This window comes from Barbus barbus (genome assembly GCF_936440315.1).
Source record: "Barbus barbus genome assembly, chromosome: 45".
NCBI lineage: Eukaryota > Metazoa > Chordata > Actinopteri > Cypriniformes > Cyprinidae > Barbus > Barbus barbus.
Genome location: NC_136723.1, coordinates 7,607,806 through 7,625,391, shown reverse-complemented (window position 1 = coordinate 7,625,391; position 17,586 = coordinate 7,607,806). Strand labels below are relative to the sequence as shown.

General features: G+C 39.2%; 1 protein-coding gene across 4 annotated transcripts; it reads right to left on the bottom strand.

The window, feature by feature from the left end:
• Positions 1-6,973: 6,973 nt before the first annotated feature.
• On the bottom strand, positions 6,974-17,473 carry LOC306863879 (RNA-binding protein EWS-like). 4 transcript variants are annotated; one of them, XM_079407455.1, is made up of 15 exons: positions 17,443-17,473; positions 16,604-16,640; positions 16,337-16,394; positions 16,087-16,207; positions 15,778-15,979; positions 13,994-14,307; positions 13,725-13,914; positions 10,375-10,412; positions 9,527-9,642; positions 9,209-9,338; positions 9,009-9,128; positions 8,768-8,909; positions 7,983-8,080; positions 7,640-7,877; positions 6,974-7,557 (listed from the first exon to the last, which is right to left on the bottom strand). In XM_079407455.1, exons 1-15 carry the CDS (start codon positions 17,456-17,458, stop codon positions 7,518-7,520), a joined length of 1,860 nt encoding a protein of 619 aa, XP_079263581.1. In that variant the 5' UTR covers positions 17,459-17,473; the 3' UTR covers positions 6,974-7,517. The 4 variants fall into 4 exon arrangements, with proteins under 4 accessions (XP_079263581.1, XP_079263580.1, XP_079263582.1 ...); XM_079407454.1 differs by having other exon boundaries at positions 14,003-14,307; positions 16,087-16,225; positions 17,443-17,471; XM_079407456.1 differs by having other exon boundaries at positions 14,003-14,307; positions 17,443-17,469.
• Positions 17,474-17,586: the final 113 nt, after the last annotated feature.

Below are 17,586 nucleotides of genomic sequence, written 5' to 3'. Positions count from 1 at the left end.
AAGGTGATTGCTCTCACCTGCTGCTTGTTACTGTGCAAGAGGTTGCAAGCTTAAAAGCCTGTGAACATGTCTACCCCACTGAAGCTCGACTTCCAGAGTGTTGTAACTGCCTTGTATTGTTTTGTAAGAGTTTGTATTGTGTAAAGCTTACTCAGGTTACAGCTTATTGAAGCCACCCGTATACATAGTGGCATTGTTGTTGCACTACGTGTCTCTCTATGTTGGAAGCTTTTGGGAGGTGGGTGCCATTTTATTTCTGTGAATCCTTTTCTCTTGTTTTTGCTTAGTTAGGGAGTTAGTGTACATTTCTGTTATTAATTTTCTTTTGTTTTGTCAGTTTAGACAGCTTTACTTCCTAATTAGTCAGAGGGTTCTTTTGTTGTTTTGGCTTTTCCCCCTCCTGAAGTTCATTTTGCTTCCTATTTTACTTTGTCAAAATTCTATAAATACAAGTACTTCGTTTCTTGGAATTTGATGTGTCTGTTGTGCCTGGCAGGGGACTGATACTCACTCAACCCAACCAATTTTATGTTTACTTTCCTATGTTACTCCGTTACCCTAGACCATTTCCATCTGGGACGTAACAACATTATATATATATATATATATATATATATATATATATATATATGAGTTGTTTTCTTGGTGTTTGGATTAGTGTTATGTTAGAATCATTATTATACTCATACCTTTTGTTCTTTAATATTTTGAATTGTTTTTAGCTTTATTTTTTTGTTTTTCATTTAAATGTTTTGAAATTTTGTTGAATGCATTTGTCATTTTTATTTAATTTCTTTATTTTTTTTTAAATGTGTATAGGTAGTATTTATAAAGTTTTAGTTTTGGATCTGTTTTTAGTTGTTTTAATACTACAATTGATTGCTTCTGTTGTCCTCATTTGTAAGTCGCTTTGGATAAAAGCGTCTGGTAAATGACTAAATAATAATACACTGCACAAGACGCGAGAACAGTCTGCTATTTATGTTTGTAAATTAGCATGGACTCCAACTTTAACGTTAGTTAGTTTTAGCCAGAGATACCTTGCTAAAGCACGAGATAACATTAACGTTCTGCTTGAGCAGATGAAAATTGTAACTTAATGTGTATGACAACCAGAAAATGAACGTTTTTGTCTTCATTTGTATTGGGGTTGAATACTTAGGAACATTTTGCTCTGTTTTGTTTGGATTCAGGAAATGTAATAAAATAAATTATGTTGCCCATCCTCTCAGGATACCTGGAATCAGTGTTGCAATTTTTGAAGCATAAACCCCATAAAATCGATGCGAGCTTCGGATCTTCCAATATTTCTCTATGGCGAAACCTAAAGATGTCCGAGTTCCGCTCGGATGAAGCCAGGATGAAGTCAAATAGTGTCGAAAGAGATTTTTCAGTTGTTGCTTGAAGATTGACAGGGATCCAGCACTCCGGATAGGGGTGGGAAGATCATCCCACCAGCCAGGAATGGTGAACAAGAATGTTCTGGAGAGTGATTTTGAGCCTCTCTGTGATGGTACCACGAGGCGTGGAAGAAGGTGAGTGGAAGTAGGCGGGTGCTGAGCCTGTGGTTGTTCTATATGCAAGCATCAGTGTCTTGAACTTGATGCGAGCTGCGACTGGTAGCCAGTGCAAGGAGATAAAGAGAGGTGTAACGTGGGCTCTTTTGGGCTCGTTGAAGACCAGTCGTGCCGCTGGCTGCATTTTGAATCATTTGTAGAGGTTTGATTGTGTTTGATGGAAGTCCATCCAGAAGAACATTGCAGTAGTCCAGCCTAGAAATGACAAGGGCCTGGACAAGAAGTTGTGCAGCATGCTCTGTCAGAAAGGGCCTGATCTTTCTGATGTTGTGTAGTGCAAACCTGCAAGATCGAGCAGTCTTTGCAATATGCTCTTTAAAGGTCAGCTGGTCATCAAAGATTACACCAAGATTTCTGACCGAAGTTGATGGGGTAATTGTTGATGAACCTAACTGGATCGTGAAGTCATGCTGTAGAGTTGGAGTGGCAGGAAAGACAAGAAGCTCAGTTGAGCTAGAGGTGATGTTCTTTCATCCATGCTGAGATGTCCGCCAGGCAGCTTGAGATCCGTGCAGCTATCGTTGGATCATCTGGTTGAAAAGAGAGACAGAGCTGTGTGTCATCAGCATAGTAATGGTAGGAGAATCCATGTGCCTGTATGATGGGACCCAGTGATTTAGTGTATGTGGAGAAGAGGAGGGGTCCAAGAACCGATCCCTGAGGAACTCCAGTGACCAGTTGATGTGGTTTGGATACCTCCCCAGGCCACCCTGAAAGATCTACCAGTGAGATAGGATTCAAACCAGCGAAGTGGAATCCCAGTGATGCCCAGTGATGAGAGGGTGGACAGGGGGATCTGATGATTGACAGTGTCAAAAGCGGCAGATAGATCCAGCAGAATGATGACTGATGATTTTGAGTTGGCTTTTGCAATTCGCAGGGCTTCAGTGACTGAGAGTAGGGCAGACTCAGTTGAATGGCCACTCCTGAAACCTGACTGTTTAGCGTCCAGTTTGTTGTTCTGTGAAAGAAACAATGAGACCTGGTTGAAGACAACTCGTTTGAGTGTGTTTGCTATGAATGGAAGGAGAGAGACAGGTCAGTAGTTCTCTGTAAGAGAAGTGTTTAATGTAGGATTTTTGAGCAGTGGGGTTACCCGAGCCTGCTTGAAGGCAGTGGGGAAAATGCCAACACATTTGTGTTGATGTGTGTGAGTGCCGGTAAGAGTGTGGGAGAGATTGCTTGGAGAAGGTGTGAGGGGATTGGGTCAAGAGGACATGTTGTAGGATGGTTGGAGAGGAGAGGTTTGGATACTTCCGCCTCAGTGAGGGGACAGAAGGAGAAGATGGGAGTTTTAGCTGTGGATGTGGTTGGTTGGAGGTCCTGTGTGTGTGGAGGTGAGAACAGACTACTGATTAATCTAGTTGTGTCTGTGAAAAAAGTGGCAAAGTCGTCAGCATTTATAGAAGTGGTGGGAGGTGGTGGAGGGGGACAGAGGAGATAATTAAAAGTTCTGAAGAGATTACACATGTCTAGAGTGCTGTTGATCTTGTTGTGGAAGTGTGAGGGTTTAGCATAGTGGATTTCAGCAGAAAAAGATGAGAGCAAAGACTGATACCTACTCAGGTCTGATGGATCGTTTGATTTGCGCCATTTTCTCTCTGCCGCTCTGAGTTTAGTCCTATGCTCACGAAGAACATCGGATAACCAGGGGTTAGAAGGGGCAGCCCGTGCTGGCCTGGAGGAGAGAGGACAAATATCGTCTAGACAAGAGGTTAAGGTAGAGCATAAAGTGTCAGGGGCTGCATTCACATCCAAAGATGAGAAATGGGTAGGCGAGGGAAGAGAGGAGGATACTACAGAGGAAAGATGGGAGGGAGAAAGGGAGTGTAGGTTTCGTCTAAAAGTAACCGGTAGGGGGGTTGGTGGCACATGGGTAGCCAAATGTAATGTAAATGTAATGAAGAAATGGTCAGAGATGTGTAGTGGTTGTACCAGAATGTTATCTGCAGTACAATTGTGTGTGTAAGTTAAATCAAGTTGGTTGCCTGATTTGTGCGTGCTGGTAGTGGTAAGGCGTTTGAAATCAAATGAAGCTAGGAGTGAATGGAAGTCTGTAGCATAAGGCTTGTCTAGATGAATGTTGCATAGGGGAGAGTAGGTTGAGTATTTCCAATTGTTTGAAATGAGCAGACCAGTGCCCCCATCCCGGACAACTTGATGTAGGGTGTGAGAGAGAGAGAAATTGTTAGAGAGAGCGGGTATCTTCTGGACGAATCCAGGTCTCAGTCAAACCTAAGATGCTGAGTGTGGATTGTAAAGAAAAAGCAGAAGTGAAGTCAGCTTTGTTGACAGCTGACTGACAATTCCAGAGAAAGAAAGAGGTGTAGTTGATGTTAGAGCGTGGTTGAGAGAGAACCGGAATGGTTTGGAAACACATGATAGAGGGGGAAGGAAAGAGGATAGGAGAGTGTGTGAGGGAAGATAAAAAATATACTTAAGTGTGTTACTCAGTTTCGTTGCTCGGTTGAAGTCGCGCAGGAAAAAGTCGCAGGTCTTTACACTCGTCGGTCTTCACACGAGGGCTGAACGCTTCTGCAGACGCTTCTGCATCAGCGCGTGGACATCACATAAATACACAGTCTAAGACAGTGGTTCTCAAACCTGTCCTGGGGACCCCCAACCACAGCATATTTTGTATGTCTCCCTCATTTAACACACCTGATTCAACTCATCAGCTCATCAGTAGAATCTGCAAGACTTGAAATGGGTGTGGCCTATAAGAGAGACATACAAAATATGTGGTGGCTGGGGGTCCCCAGGACAGGTTTGAGAACCACTGGTCTAAGAGACAAAAGTGAAAAAAAGCTGTGCCCACCTTCTAACTAGCACAGCCACCAGCCTATAGCAGGGCAAATGGCTCAAATCGAAACTAACACTTCACACTTAAGTGCACGAAAGGAGCAAAGCAACAGATACCTGCTTAAGCCTTAAGTCACCATTTACTCACCCTGGTTTTGTATGTCCTTCTTTCCTTTTCAGGTGACAAAAAATCCCGCTCGCACTCCTCCGTAATGGGTTAACGGATAGCGACCAGTGTCAAGCTTTTTTAAAAATATGCAAAACTATCACAAAATGGTCCCATTCGACATGTGTCTAATACTTCAAGTATTCTGGGGGTATATTATAGGATTTGATGAAAAACAAACCAAAATGTATTGTATTATGTAATGCAGGGGTAGGCAACGTCTGTCCTGGAGTACCGATGTCCTGCACAGTTTAGCTCCAACCCTGAAAAAACCCTCACCTGCCTGTAGCCCTAGTAATTCTGAAGACCTTGATTAGCTTGTTCAGGTGTGTTTGATTAGGGTTGGAGCTAAACTCTACAGGACAGCAGCAATCCAGGACAGACGTTGCCTACCCCTGATGTAATGAAAATCCTCTCTATTAGCGCAGCAGTTCACTCCGACTCGCCCAGAAAACCACACAAGATTTCAAGTTAAATAAAAACGTGAAATTAAATACATTGCAAATCTTAAAAAAGTAGGCTATCTGTAATCTGTGTGACCTTACTTTCTTTCTTTGAATATTTCCAGATAGGAACTCCGGTAGTCACAAGTCGATTTGACGAACATAACAGATGGATTCATGGCGAATTCACTGTCTGACAGTAGATGGCACTTATGGAAAAGCAGAAACACATTTTATACAAAGCGCTATGTTAAGTTACGTTACTGACTTGTAACGGAACAAAAAAGATTGACAAACAGCGTTTACATGTTTTCAAACGGTTGTTCAGATTTTTTGTAGAATTTCATCTTTACCTAGTGAATTCAGGTAAAGTGGGCCATTTAAGTTTGAAGTGCTCAAAGGGTTTGCATTTTCAGAGCATAACAATGGTTCTTAATTAAAGGGGCACTATTTGTCTAAATGATAAAATAGTTTTGGATGATGTATTATGACACTGGTGGGTGTGGCCATACCTCAAAGGAGGACTGTGTCATGGTGAAAGGTAGAAAACCCTTCACATAAGATTTTAATTTCTTAAGGTTGCTCACTAAATGGAAACAAATATTATTGGGACAGGTCCTGCTGTTTTTGTTTCCACAGTTAACAGGGATTCAAATGCAAAGAACAAAATGTTTAAAAATCTCTTAGTTTTCTTGTAAGGGGTTTAAATAATGCTGGCCCACTTTGACTGAATGTGTTAGATAAAGTGGGCCGGTGTGAATCAGGTAAAGTGGGCTGACCTTTAGCCTTCAGTAATTATACTCAAATTAAATTGACATTCACTGAATATTCTAGTTGACATGTATAACTGACTTTTTTAGAAAACATAAATTAGTCAAGAAATTCAAGTCATAGAAAGAAAGGAAGTCAAGGCATGATGTTCAATCTGTGGAGTGAAAAAAGGATTAGAGGAGCAAAATGTAGATGCAGAATATAAAGCTTTAAAATATGGACACAAAAAGTTAATGTTAAGTGTAGAGAATATAGACAGAAAAACATTTTTACATATGGTTACCATTTTAAGTGTTCCTCTTATTTTTTTGACTATTTGTTGCCGCTTGTGTTATGGTCACATTTTTAACATATTGTAGATTTCATTTTATCAGTATTCTGATTTCAGATCATTCTGACATTCAGATTTAATCAAATTTAATGTCAACACATGTTCTTTTAGTTGTTTGGAATTTCACAAATGAATTAAGATGAGGATTTACACAATTTATTTGACCTGTGGATTATATATTTTTGGATTTGTTAAATATGTTTGTCTCATAATGTGTGTTAATAGTTTTTAATTAAGATGCAGAATAATTTTTGATAATTAAGTGATGACCCACTTTACCTGAAAATAAATTTGTCTGGAGTATATGACCTCGAAATATTTATTGGTATATATCTTGCAAATAACACTTTGTATGAACTGTATTCAAATTAAAATATTACAGCTGGACCTTAAAGTTAACAAAAAAAATCCAGGTATCTAAATTATACGTTTTACAAAAAGTGGCCCACTTTTCCTGAATTCACCCGATTGGTATTTACCAAATAAAATAAGAGTACAAAATGAAATGTGTATGAACTAGTCTTTTCTGACTTTTTTGTATTGTTTTAAATGTCAAATAAAACAAACAAAAAAGGCGCTAAAGCAGCAAGATTTAACGCCATTGGTTCCCATGTGTGACGTGACCGCTAGGACATGCGCAACGGAGAATCAAAGTACTCCTAAGGGAAGATTTTCTGTGAATAAAAACATTTAAGTTTGTTCACACAAAAGCTCCTCATAAGACTCTTTTTACCACACTTACGGCCAGATTTACTAAAAAGGGCAAATTAGCGTTAGAGCGCAATTCCATAAAAGTTCCGATGGAAGGGGAACATTCTGTGGGTGATTTACAAGGTGCACATTAAAGTAAAATAACATGAACAACTCAAGACAAGCTTCTTTTCCAGAATTTAATTTTTTTTTAGGTGAACTCTTTTAAACACTGTTTGATATGACATAAGGGGCTGAATAGCTATTTACATTATTCAGTCACACTTAAGATGCAACACTGTTTAGGTGAAGTAATGACAGTAAATGCAGAAAACAAGTACATGGCATAAGTATTTACAGCCATGCATTTAAAAAAAAAAAACCACAGAGCGGTTCTTTTTTTATTATTATTCAACATTTTTTTTAGACATGAAAGAAGAATAAAGCAAATAAAGGGGTATTGGGAATTTTAAAAAAGAAGAAAATTTCACATTGTTCCACAAAAACATTTCTGACAAATCTAAATGGTACACTTGCATTTACATGTGTATCTGGTTTCGATTACAGTTCTGGACCAGAAAAGAGAGCACAAAACAGAAAAGATAAAAAAAAATAAAACATTCACTGAGGACTAACGGCAAAGCAGTAACGAGTTCCATACCAACCAATTATAAATATGGAATTGCAACTTTAAAATCATGTGAAAAACAAACAGATGTCAACTAGGGACACATCTTTCAATATGGTCTTTCTCGCCGTTCCTGACGATGGTCTCCCCTGCAAAACAAAACAAAAAAACAATGAATTACTGTTCGTTTTTGTGGCTACAATACCTTCACACCTCCACAGAAACACTCACTTCATATCCATTTTGCCAGGTGGTCCCATTCCTCGCCCCCTTCTTCCCATGTCATCCATAGGAGGCCCACCTCGACCCCTTCCTCCAAAACCGCCTCTGTCCATGCCACGTCCTCCTCTGAAACCACCACGATCCACACCTCTGCCTCCACGGAAGCCACCGGGTCCCCCTGGCCCTCCACGATCCATACCACGGCCGCCACGCATCCCACCTGGTCCACCACGACCACGGTCACCACCTGAATCCCAAAAGGCAGTTATATTAATATTAACAATGCAACTATCTGAAGCACTGCTGTTTACGGTTCCGAAAGCTATACTAAGAGTAAGCGCAAGACAGTAACCTGGAGGAGGGAAGGGAGGAGGTCCAAAGCCTTCAGGTTTGGGTGCCTTGCACTGGTTACACTCCATTCTCCAGGCGAAGTTTTGGTTTCCACATCCCCTAGAAAAACAAAGACTCAAATCAGAGGCTGAATGCAATACATGGATCAATGAGTAACACTGCACTACTACTGAAATTTAAATCTCAGACGTCTCAAGTATGCTTGTTTGGTATATAAAGTGTTAAATAATCTTGCTCCCCCTCCGCTGCATGGCTTTTTTCAAAGACTTGAAAGCAGAGGTAGTACATGGGCCTCTGTAAATGGGGACTGTGTGATACCATTTAGACGTACCACTTTTGGACAAAACGTATTGTCGATAATGGGTGGTAAACTCTGGAATAGTTTGCCCCTCCCAATAAGAGAATATCCTACTTCCAACACCTTTAAAACTCACTTAAAACAGTGGCTTCTAGAAAATCAGAAATGTATTCATTTTTAACTGTCACATTTATATACACTTTCACTGTTAAATTGAATGCAGTATAGAGGTGAATGAACAATGTATTTTTGTTTTGCTTTTGTTGTTAATGTATGTGTCATTGTGTACTTTTTCATTTATAGTGAATGAATGTTGTATTATTGTTGGCTGTTTTTATGTTAGTTTTATGTTACCTGCCTAGGGACTGCAGATGAAAAGTAGTTACTGTTACTAATTCTGGCATATTTACATGGTGTATTTTTATACAACAATGTTCATGAATATGCATGGTCCCTATTAAATAAACCAATAAAATAAAAATACATACGCATTTGGACACTGCCAGTCTCCTGCCCTCTGTTGCATGTTTCCTCCAGTAGGTCCACCACGGCCCATTCCCCTGGGACCCCCACGTGGCATGAATCCTCCTCGATCACCACCTCTGCCCATACCACCACGACCCATCATTCCTGCAGGAATAGAGCCAATCCAACTTGATGGTTAGAATTTTTTAGTACAGAAAAAGAGAAACTTTGAGAAGGTTTTCTGGTGCTTATAAATCAGCGTACCTCCTCGTCCCATCATGCCACCGCGGTCTCCCCTCATTGGCATGCCACCACGCATCATTCCCATCATAGGCTTGCGTCGGGCCATGGATACCTTCAGCTTCTTGCCCTGGTATTCTTTTCCTAATGAGAAAACATTATTTATCTTGAAGAATCATGATGAAAGGACAGACATTCAAGACTGATTTCAGTTATCAACGCACCATCAAACCACTCGACTGCTGCCTTTGCAGATGGAGGCTCTTCGTAGGATAATGTGGCATCACCTTTAGGTTTCCCAGTCTCTTTATCTGTATAGATGTTGACAGCAGGCAGGCCCGTGCGTTTGTTTATCTTAGAAAGCAAAATGAAACCATATTCAAATCACAAGTTTTGAGAAATCCAATAAAGGACCATTTGATGCATGGTGTAACCCAACCCTTTACATGTTTCAGTATTAGATCAATAGTAACATGGGAAAGCAACAAGCCATCCATCTTCCCAAAGCCATTTCATCTTATCGAAAAAAGAAAATCAAGTACCCTAACGATTCCACTGTGCTTGAAAAAGTCAGCAACTTCTTCCAATGTAGCATTCTCAGTGAGCCCAGTGATGTAGATGGTGCTGTTTTCAGAGTCATCCTGCTCCTCTGGGCGTCCTGCAGAGAACAGAGTGTTAAAAGCTGAAGAAATTGATAAAAATAGACAAAAAAAACAAAAACTATTTAAAAGATCCAAACTTACCCATGTCGCCATCTGTTTCACGTTATCATCAAACAGGACACAAGGAGAAAAAGAATGAGAAAGAAATTAGTTTACAAGTTGAGCTTCTCAAGCACCTGACAATATTATGCTACCATTTCCTGGTCAAGACTGCCCCGGCACACTCTTTCTGACCATTCAAAGACATAAAATGACAAAATACCATGATGCTGTTGACCCAAGCTTGGTTTGATTATTGTGAAAAAGTATTAAGAGGAAACTATTCAAAAACTACCTACTTTATTCCAGTGTGCCTTAAATATAAAAAATATTTGCAAAACCCTTGAAAAACCAAGGACCCAAATTGGACTCCATACCTGACATCATATAAAATTGTATAAAATAGTAAACAATGAAATGGTGATACTCTACATGGTTGGGTAGGCCAGTTACCATTAACTCTTGATTATAAGGGCAAAAGTAACCTTTCATTGGAGTCCACACTCAGGATTTTTAACCAATAAAAATAGATCTGAACCATTCCTATACAACCAATGGAAAAAGTTGAAAACTCTTAATTTTAGCCAGCAGTGTAGTTTTGCAAGGTATTAATTATTTCCCTTCTGAAAAACACCCATAAAAAGGTAGAGAATTCTAGTGTATAGTCTTGTGATTCTCATTAAACTTACCACCAGGCTTAATGAAGCCACCTCTGTCTCCAGCGATGCTGGGGGGAATAAGCGAAGATATGAAGGTGATATCCCTTAAAACAGCCACTTCGGTACCACAAAAAGGGTAATGGGGGCATTTGCACAGTTCTAACTAACTCTTAACAAGACCCCCTTATTAAAAAAACAATACTGTTTAGATTAACACTCAGTTGGGGTGCTGTAGCATTACAATGTTTGTGCACTGGACCTGACTTGCTCAACTTACAATTTTATGACATTAGTGGCTGAACAGTATTGGGGTTATATAGAGCATAAGTGAGGGTTGATCTTTATTATAGGTGCAAAACTCCAGAAATTTGTACACTGTAATTAGGGGTGGGAGATATGACCAAAATCTTATCACGATACGAGTATGCTAATTTTACAATGTATATAACGATATAGTAATTTTTGCTATAAATAAAAGGCCTTTATGGTATAAATTTTTGATGCCATAGAAATTTCATAATTTGTCACCAGTGTCAATATCCTAAAGAAAACTAATACTAGCCTTTAAAAAAAACAAAACAAACCTCAAGCTCACTGAAGAAAAGTAATCAGTAAGTGATTAAATTTGAAACTAATTTCAAGCAATAGGGCAAAAAAAAAAAAACTGAACAAAAACAAGAAATGCTATATTATACAAAGCAATCAAATTTATAAAAACACTGCATATTCTTCAGTGTAAATTGAATATATAGCTTTTTCTTCTTAGTAAAGTTACAAAAGTGATTTAGTCAAGAGCAGTGAGAGATTTTCTCTTGTTGTTGAAATGAAAGACAGCAGGAATGTGTGTACTGCTGTCAGTTTAAGAGATACCCGGATCCAATATACTGTTTTACGTTTTCTTTCTCAGCTGTTCACTTAAGACCTAAATTACTGTGTTTACGATGATACTTGAAAAGATGGCCATTTTGACACATACAAGTGTGTATTTAACTGTTCAAGATGACTCCGTTCAGTACGCACCCGCTCAATGAGCAACGTCTTCATGCGCATATCACAAAATGAGTTCCCTTTCACTGCTGATTGCATTTCAACGGCTTAAAAATCACTTGTTTTTAAACAGCAATGCTAACGATAAATTTTTGTGATCATGTAGCACAGCAATGTCACGTGAGCGTGTAACCAAAACCTCTACCGGTTGACATTTCTAACTGGTTAATCGCCCACCCCTAACTGTAATTGAGATGTAATTGTTTCAGACACAGCCTTGCTACCAACTCTGAATGAAAATGAGACTATGCAATATTTAAAACTACACCCAAATGTCTTCACTAAGAATCTAATTGCATGTTAGTGGCAGCTGCACCAAAATGCAGGAGTAGCCTGTTTGTGGCTGCATCTGAAACAATCTGCTTACATAAAGCTGGTACATGCACTTTAGTCAAATAAAAAAAGCAGGTAAACCATAACACCACTTTTCTCTTTACAGAAATGTTTGATATAATTACAAAACACACAAAAAAGCTATCAAAACACTTTTGTAAAAAGAGTAAACTTATGCTTAGATAATTACACATTTCTTTGGCTGCAAAACAAAATTCTCATTCTTGTAGGAAAAACATATTTGGAACACCTCTTGACACCACCAACTTTAAGTCCCCATTTCAAAACGCTTCCGGCCCAGACTCAGAACTGAGTAGTGGTACTGTAAAAGTATTGATGTGTTTACATGGCTCTCACTTTGTTACCTGTAGCGTATAAATGCGACAAAGCATGTTAAAGAAAAAGTTTCATAATGCACAAGACAATTGCAATCCAAATGTGTAACAGATAAAGAAAACATACCCTTTTTTTAAAAGGGAAAATGAATGCAGTGTATTTTCACCGTTTGGAGCATACCTTCATAACCAAAATGGTTAACTTTAAAAGTAGCATTGTACAAGCTCAGTTAAATAAGTCTACTAATATTTTAATATGCAGAGCAGGGGACATGTTCAAGATAATAATGAAGGGACAAGAAGCTCTGTAGTAACAGTTTTGTGTCGAGTATCACTGCATTCACTTTCATATTTATTTTGTGTTAGCTTCCTGCTTTTGGCAGAACAATTTGTCTTTGGGAACCAATATGGTTAATTATAAAACAATGTTAATTTTATGCACACTACACCTATTCAAAACCTGCACTGATATTTACACTCAATTTTAATAAATTTTACCCATATTAACACCTTTCTAAAATAACCCTTAATGTCACTTTTTTTACTCACAATTGAGAGTAAATAACTAAATGAGACTAATTGAAACATTCTGTACCTGTAAACCTGTGATTTCCAGGCAGATATATATAATCCTATTTGGAGTGATTAACACACCTTTTGGAAATATCCTTAAGGATCACATTATGCATTGGAAATCTTATTACAACCATTTGGAGCACAGATATTATGAGCTGTGCCTCACCAATGTTTAATTATCTTGTTTCTTACTCTAACACCTTAATAAATCCTTCTTCTGAATAATTATGATCCCTCAAAAATATATTTAATGATAAAGGGAATGTGAGATTGAAATTATTATATTTTTTCCCAAAGCACCATCATCTTACCTTAGGCCATAATGAGGCAGAGCTGAGAGCAGCAGCACTTCAGAATTTTAAACAATTTTGGCATCTTGTCAAAACAATTGTGTGGACTTGCTATCAAACTAATAAAAAAAAAAAAGAAAAGAAAAAAAAGCTTCAACCCTTAAGATTGTGATATCAAAAATTGTGTTGAATTGGTTCAACAACAACAAAAAAGTCTAATTACAGTTTATGATTTGTGACCCTGGACCACAAAAGTGTGAATTTTTCAAAATTGAGATTTATACATAATCTGAAAGTTGAATAAATATTCTTTCCATTGATGTGTGGTTTGTTAGGATTGGACAATATTTGGCCGAGATACAACTATTTAAATATCTGGAATCTGAGGGTGCAAAAAAATCTAAATATTGAGAAAATGGCCTTTAAAGTTATCCAGATGAAGTTCTTAGCAATGCATATTACTAATAAAAAATTAAGTTGATATATTTACGGTACAAAATTTACAAAATATCTTAATGGAACATGATCTTTACTTAATATCCTAAGGATTTTTTGGCATAAAAGAAAAATCAATAATTTTGACCCATTTAATGTATTGTTGGCTATTGCTACAACTATACCCCAGCGACTTAAGACTGGTTTTGTGGTCCAGGGTCACATTTGCTGTGGCTCCAAATAATGAAGTAAATTTCTGGCAATTTAAGTGCATAGCGTGGCTCTTAGCCCTGTATGGCCTCTTTCCGCTCCTGTCTGAGGGAAAAAGAGGTGGTGAGGTGAGACTGCACAAATGCACACTTACCCCATGCCTCCACGGCTCATGCCCCCTCGCATGCCACCACCTCCTCGCATCATCCCCCGGTCAAACCCACCCCGGCCACGCCCGCGGTTCTCCCCCCCTCGGCCCTCTCCAGGGCCCCCATATCCTCCGGATTCAGAGCCTGAGTAGCCACCTCCGCCCATGCCATTCTGATGGTCCTGTCTGTAATTACCTGTGAAAGAAAATTGTCTAGCTAAAGTTTTTACATTTGTATACAACAGTCTTTGCCAAGCTATTACCAGCAGACTTACTATACTGACTGGGTGGTTTATAGTCTGCCTGGCCATAGCCTCCTCCAGTACTGGCCTGCTGTCCGTATTGGCTAGCAGGGGGCTGTCCGTAGGACCCAGAAGGTGGGGGGTAGCTGGAAGGTGGAGCCTGTTGCTGCTGGGGAGGAGTTTGTTGATATCCTCCCTGCTGGCTGTAGGAGCTCTGCTGCCCGTAGCCTCCTTGTTGGCCCTGGTATCCTCCCTGCTGCTGCTGAGAATAGGAGTTTTGCTGAGGCTGCTGGGAATACGAGCTCTGCTCATATCCAGATGGCTGCTGGCTGCCAGAGCTGTAGCTGCTGAAGGACACAAATTACAATCAGTGACCAACAAATACATTGCAAAACCTTGGGGGGGACTATAGGGCCTTTCGCACTGCTTTAGTTCCAGAACTAAAAGTACAGTACTAAAGTACTGGGACGATTTTGGGCGAACTATTTCCCAGTACCATTTTAAAGGGTTGCATTCACACCAACAGTGGGTACTAAGAAGTGACGTAAGCCGGTCGACAGCGACGTCATTTGTACGTGGCGTTCAACAATGTAAACAAAGAAGAACAACATTAACAACAGGAGGATAGAGGATGCGGTGATCGGAGCGGTGTTTTTGTTGTGTCTCGCGGGTAGGACTGTGCGATTAATCGAAATCGAATCGCAACGTGCGCGTGCAAACTGTGTCAACTCGCGCCTGGCTCCGCGTTTAAAACTAATGTAAATTAAGTCTAACTGCTTGTTCTTAAAATCCCGAATGCTTAAAAATGAATAAATCAGCCCGTGTAACATGTAATACTTTAATAATTGACTAAAGAAATACAGTTCTTTATTTATAAAAAAAAAAAAAATATTTCCTGTGAAATTCAGTAAAAGTAGTAATACCATTATAATCTTCAGTAGAACCCCTCCCAAAACACAATAGAAAATGTAATGGATTTAAGGGTTATAATGGGAATCGTATTGGTTTTAATGTAAACTATATTGGTGTCTACTGGTATTTGATGCATTCTATTGGTGGGATGTAATCTAGATTAATCTAGGCAACCAATAGAACAACAGTAATTCCTATTGGTATAATGCCCAAAACAAAAAGGAATTTTGTAATGGTTTTTATGGAAGCTGTAAGAATTTCTGTGATGGTTTCTATTGTTTTTTTATTTATTTATATTTTTCCAGCAGGGTAACGATACTCATACGGTGCTGCACATTATTGACAATATTGAGCTGAAGCTTGACTTTGCAAATTTAAAAATCGCAAATCAAATCGCAATGTCAAAAATATCGCAATTTTCCTCAAATCCCACAGCCCTACTCGCGGGTTTCACAATAATGGACATGGAATTTCGACGTATACGTCAAATCGATTGAAAGAATGGAAAGGAGGACTAAGAATCTCCAACGACACCTTGCAGTGTTACATTTCATTGAGGCTGATAGAAGCACAAAACGGCGTAGACGAAGACTTCAGGTAAATGCCGTTTATAAATGCTCAGTATGATAATGTTTACACAGTATGTGTTAGTGTTTTAAATCATGGCGGGTGAGGGTGTTTTCATACGCATTTAGCCAATCAGCATACACTTACGTCATGATAGTTCCTATGGAACTGTTTTAGACCCTACTCTGAAGTAGGAGCTAATTTAGTTCCTCCAAACGGAGTTCCTGGAACTAAAATGGTTCCTCGTTCCTGCGGTGCGAACACGCCAAATAGTGGGTAGTTCCACAATTGGTTCAGGTACTATGGAAAGGCCCTTATGAAGAACAGAGCCCAATTACCTGGGGGGTGCAGCAGAAGCAGGCTGTTGTCCATATCCAGGATATGCAGACTGGGCACCATAGCTGGCCTGCCCACTATAAGAGGTCTGGTTATTGCTAGTCGATGAGGCGGCAGCTGTGGAGGAATCGTAGCTGCTGCCTCCATATCCTTGCACAGGTTGAGTGTAGCCCTGCGGTGTGGCCGGAGTGGCATTATAACCACCTACAAAGGGTAAAAAAAATAAGTCCATAAATAAACAACCCTTGGAGATACTGACCTCAATTTAAATACCACAAAAATGGATTAAAAAAAATAATAAAATGACACACCACTGGTTGGTGGCTGCTGTCCGTAGGATGATCCATATGGCTGCTGGCCATAACTGCTCGAGGAGCTGCCGGTCTGGGAGTAGGTCGAGTCAGCTGGTTGGCTGTATGAACTGTAACTTTGCTGTTGACCATACAACTGCTACAGTAAGCAAACAGTAAATCTCTCACACCAGGCCACTTCAACAGCTCCTGTTTTGCATTTATGACAAAAAGCATGGCGAAAATAAAATAGTCTAAGGTGACGGCTTACCTGAGTGCCCTGTCCATAACCCTGTTGTGAGGGCTGGGCCGCTGTATAGGAGCTGTACCTGATAATAAAAGATGATTTTCTCATTTTATTACAGATAAATAAACTACTATTATATACAAGATTGCATCAATTTTTGACCAGCACATTTCCGTGACTAGTTATATGCGAATGTTCTAGCTGTCCATTATTATTGAATAAGGATAAAGCCATCTCTATAAAGAATTGCAATTTAAAAAAAAAACATATTACAGAGTTTTATGACCATACCCCTGTTGGCTTCCAGCCTGTCCGTAACTGTTGTAATCTGCGAGAAAAAAAGATATTAAATTAAAATATCAAACTCATTCACAAAAACAAGGATTTTGAGTCACAGATGGGTCACAGTCTCAAATAAAGGTATGTTCATATACACTTAAAACGCTTATTTCGGTTCATTCGAAACAAATGAATAACGTAGAAAAGAAAATAAGTGTAAAAAAATTATATAAAGTTGTGTAAAAGAATTGTTTCTCCAGAAGACGATTGAGAGAATGGGTAGGCTTCAATGAGCAAGCGCCACACAAATTAACACGAGAAAAAAAAAAGGATTGTTAATATGAACCGTTTTGATACTTTTGATTCATACTGTACAGCTGATACGGAAATGGATGTATTCTGTGATTATTGTTCTGATACAACACATCTGAATATTATTTACAACAACATGCTAATAATAACAACAATTAGCCCGCCTCTTAGCTCAAACGTTGCCAAGCAACAGACCGGCACGTGTGAATTTGTGCTCAAAATTAAATAAGCTGGGTATAAAATAAATTAAGGTACATTTGTGTGTTATCAGCTAAAGAAATGATTTGATGTGCCTGAAGCCAAAGAAAATGTAAAATACCGCAGTTTTCGACCCCCTCCCCCATTTTCACACGCAGACAAACGGAACCGGTCCGAACCACACCGGCAAACATAACTATTCAATACATTCATCGCGTTTTATGGAGCACATTACTTTATCATAACTATAACCGGCAACAAAATCCATATCCACCTAGATAATTTTTTTTAAATCTTTAACATGCTATGAAATTGTACAAAAGATTTCACGAAGCTCTCACCTGCAGCAGACGCCATTTCGTGTGCCTTTGGTTGCACAGACTGCGCATGCGTGGATGACACTCTTCAGGCGCTACCATTTGATCAAGCGAGGGTGGATATTTATTGCAAACGTTATAATTTCGTGATTATTTGGTATGGAATCC

Coding starts and splice junctions, on each gene's coding strand:
- LOC306863879 (XM_079407453.1), bottom strand. Junction 8,910..9,008: donor TGGCATGATGGGACGAGGAG/GTACGCTGATTT, acceptor CTATTCCTGCAG/GAATGATGGGTCGTGGTGGT. Junction 8,081..8,767: donor GACTGGCAGTGTCCAAATGC/GTATGTATTTTT, acceptor TTGTTTTTCTAG/GGGATGTGGAAACCAAAACT.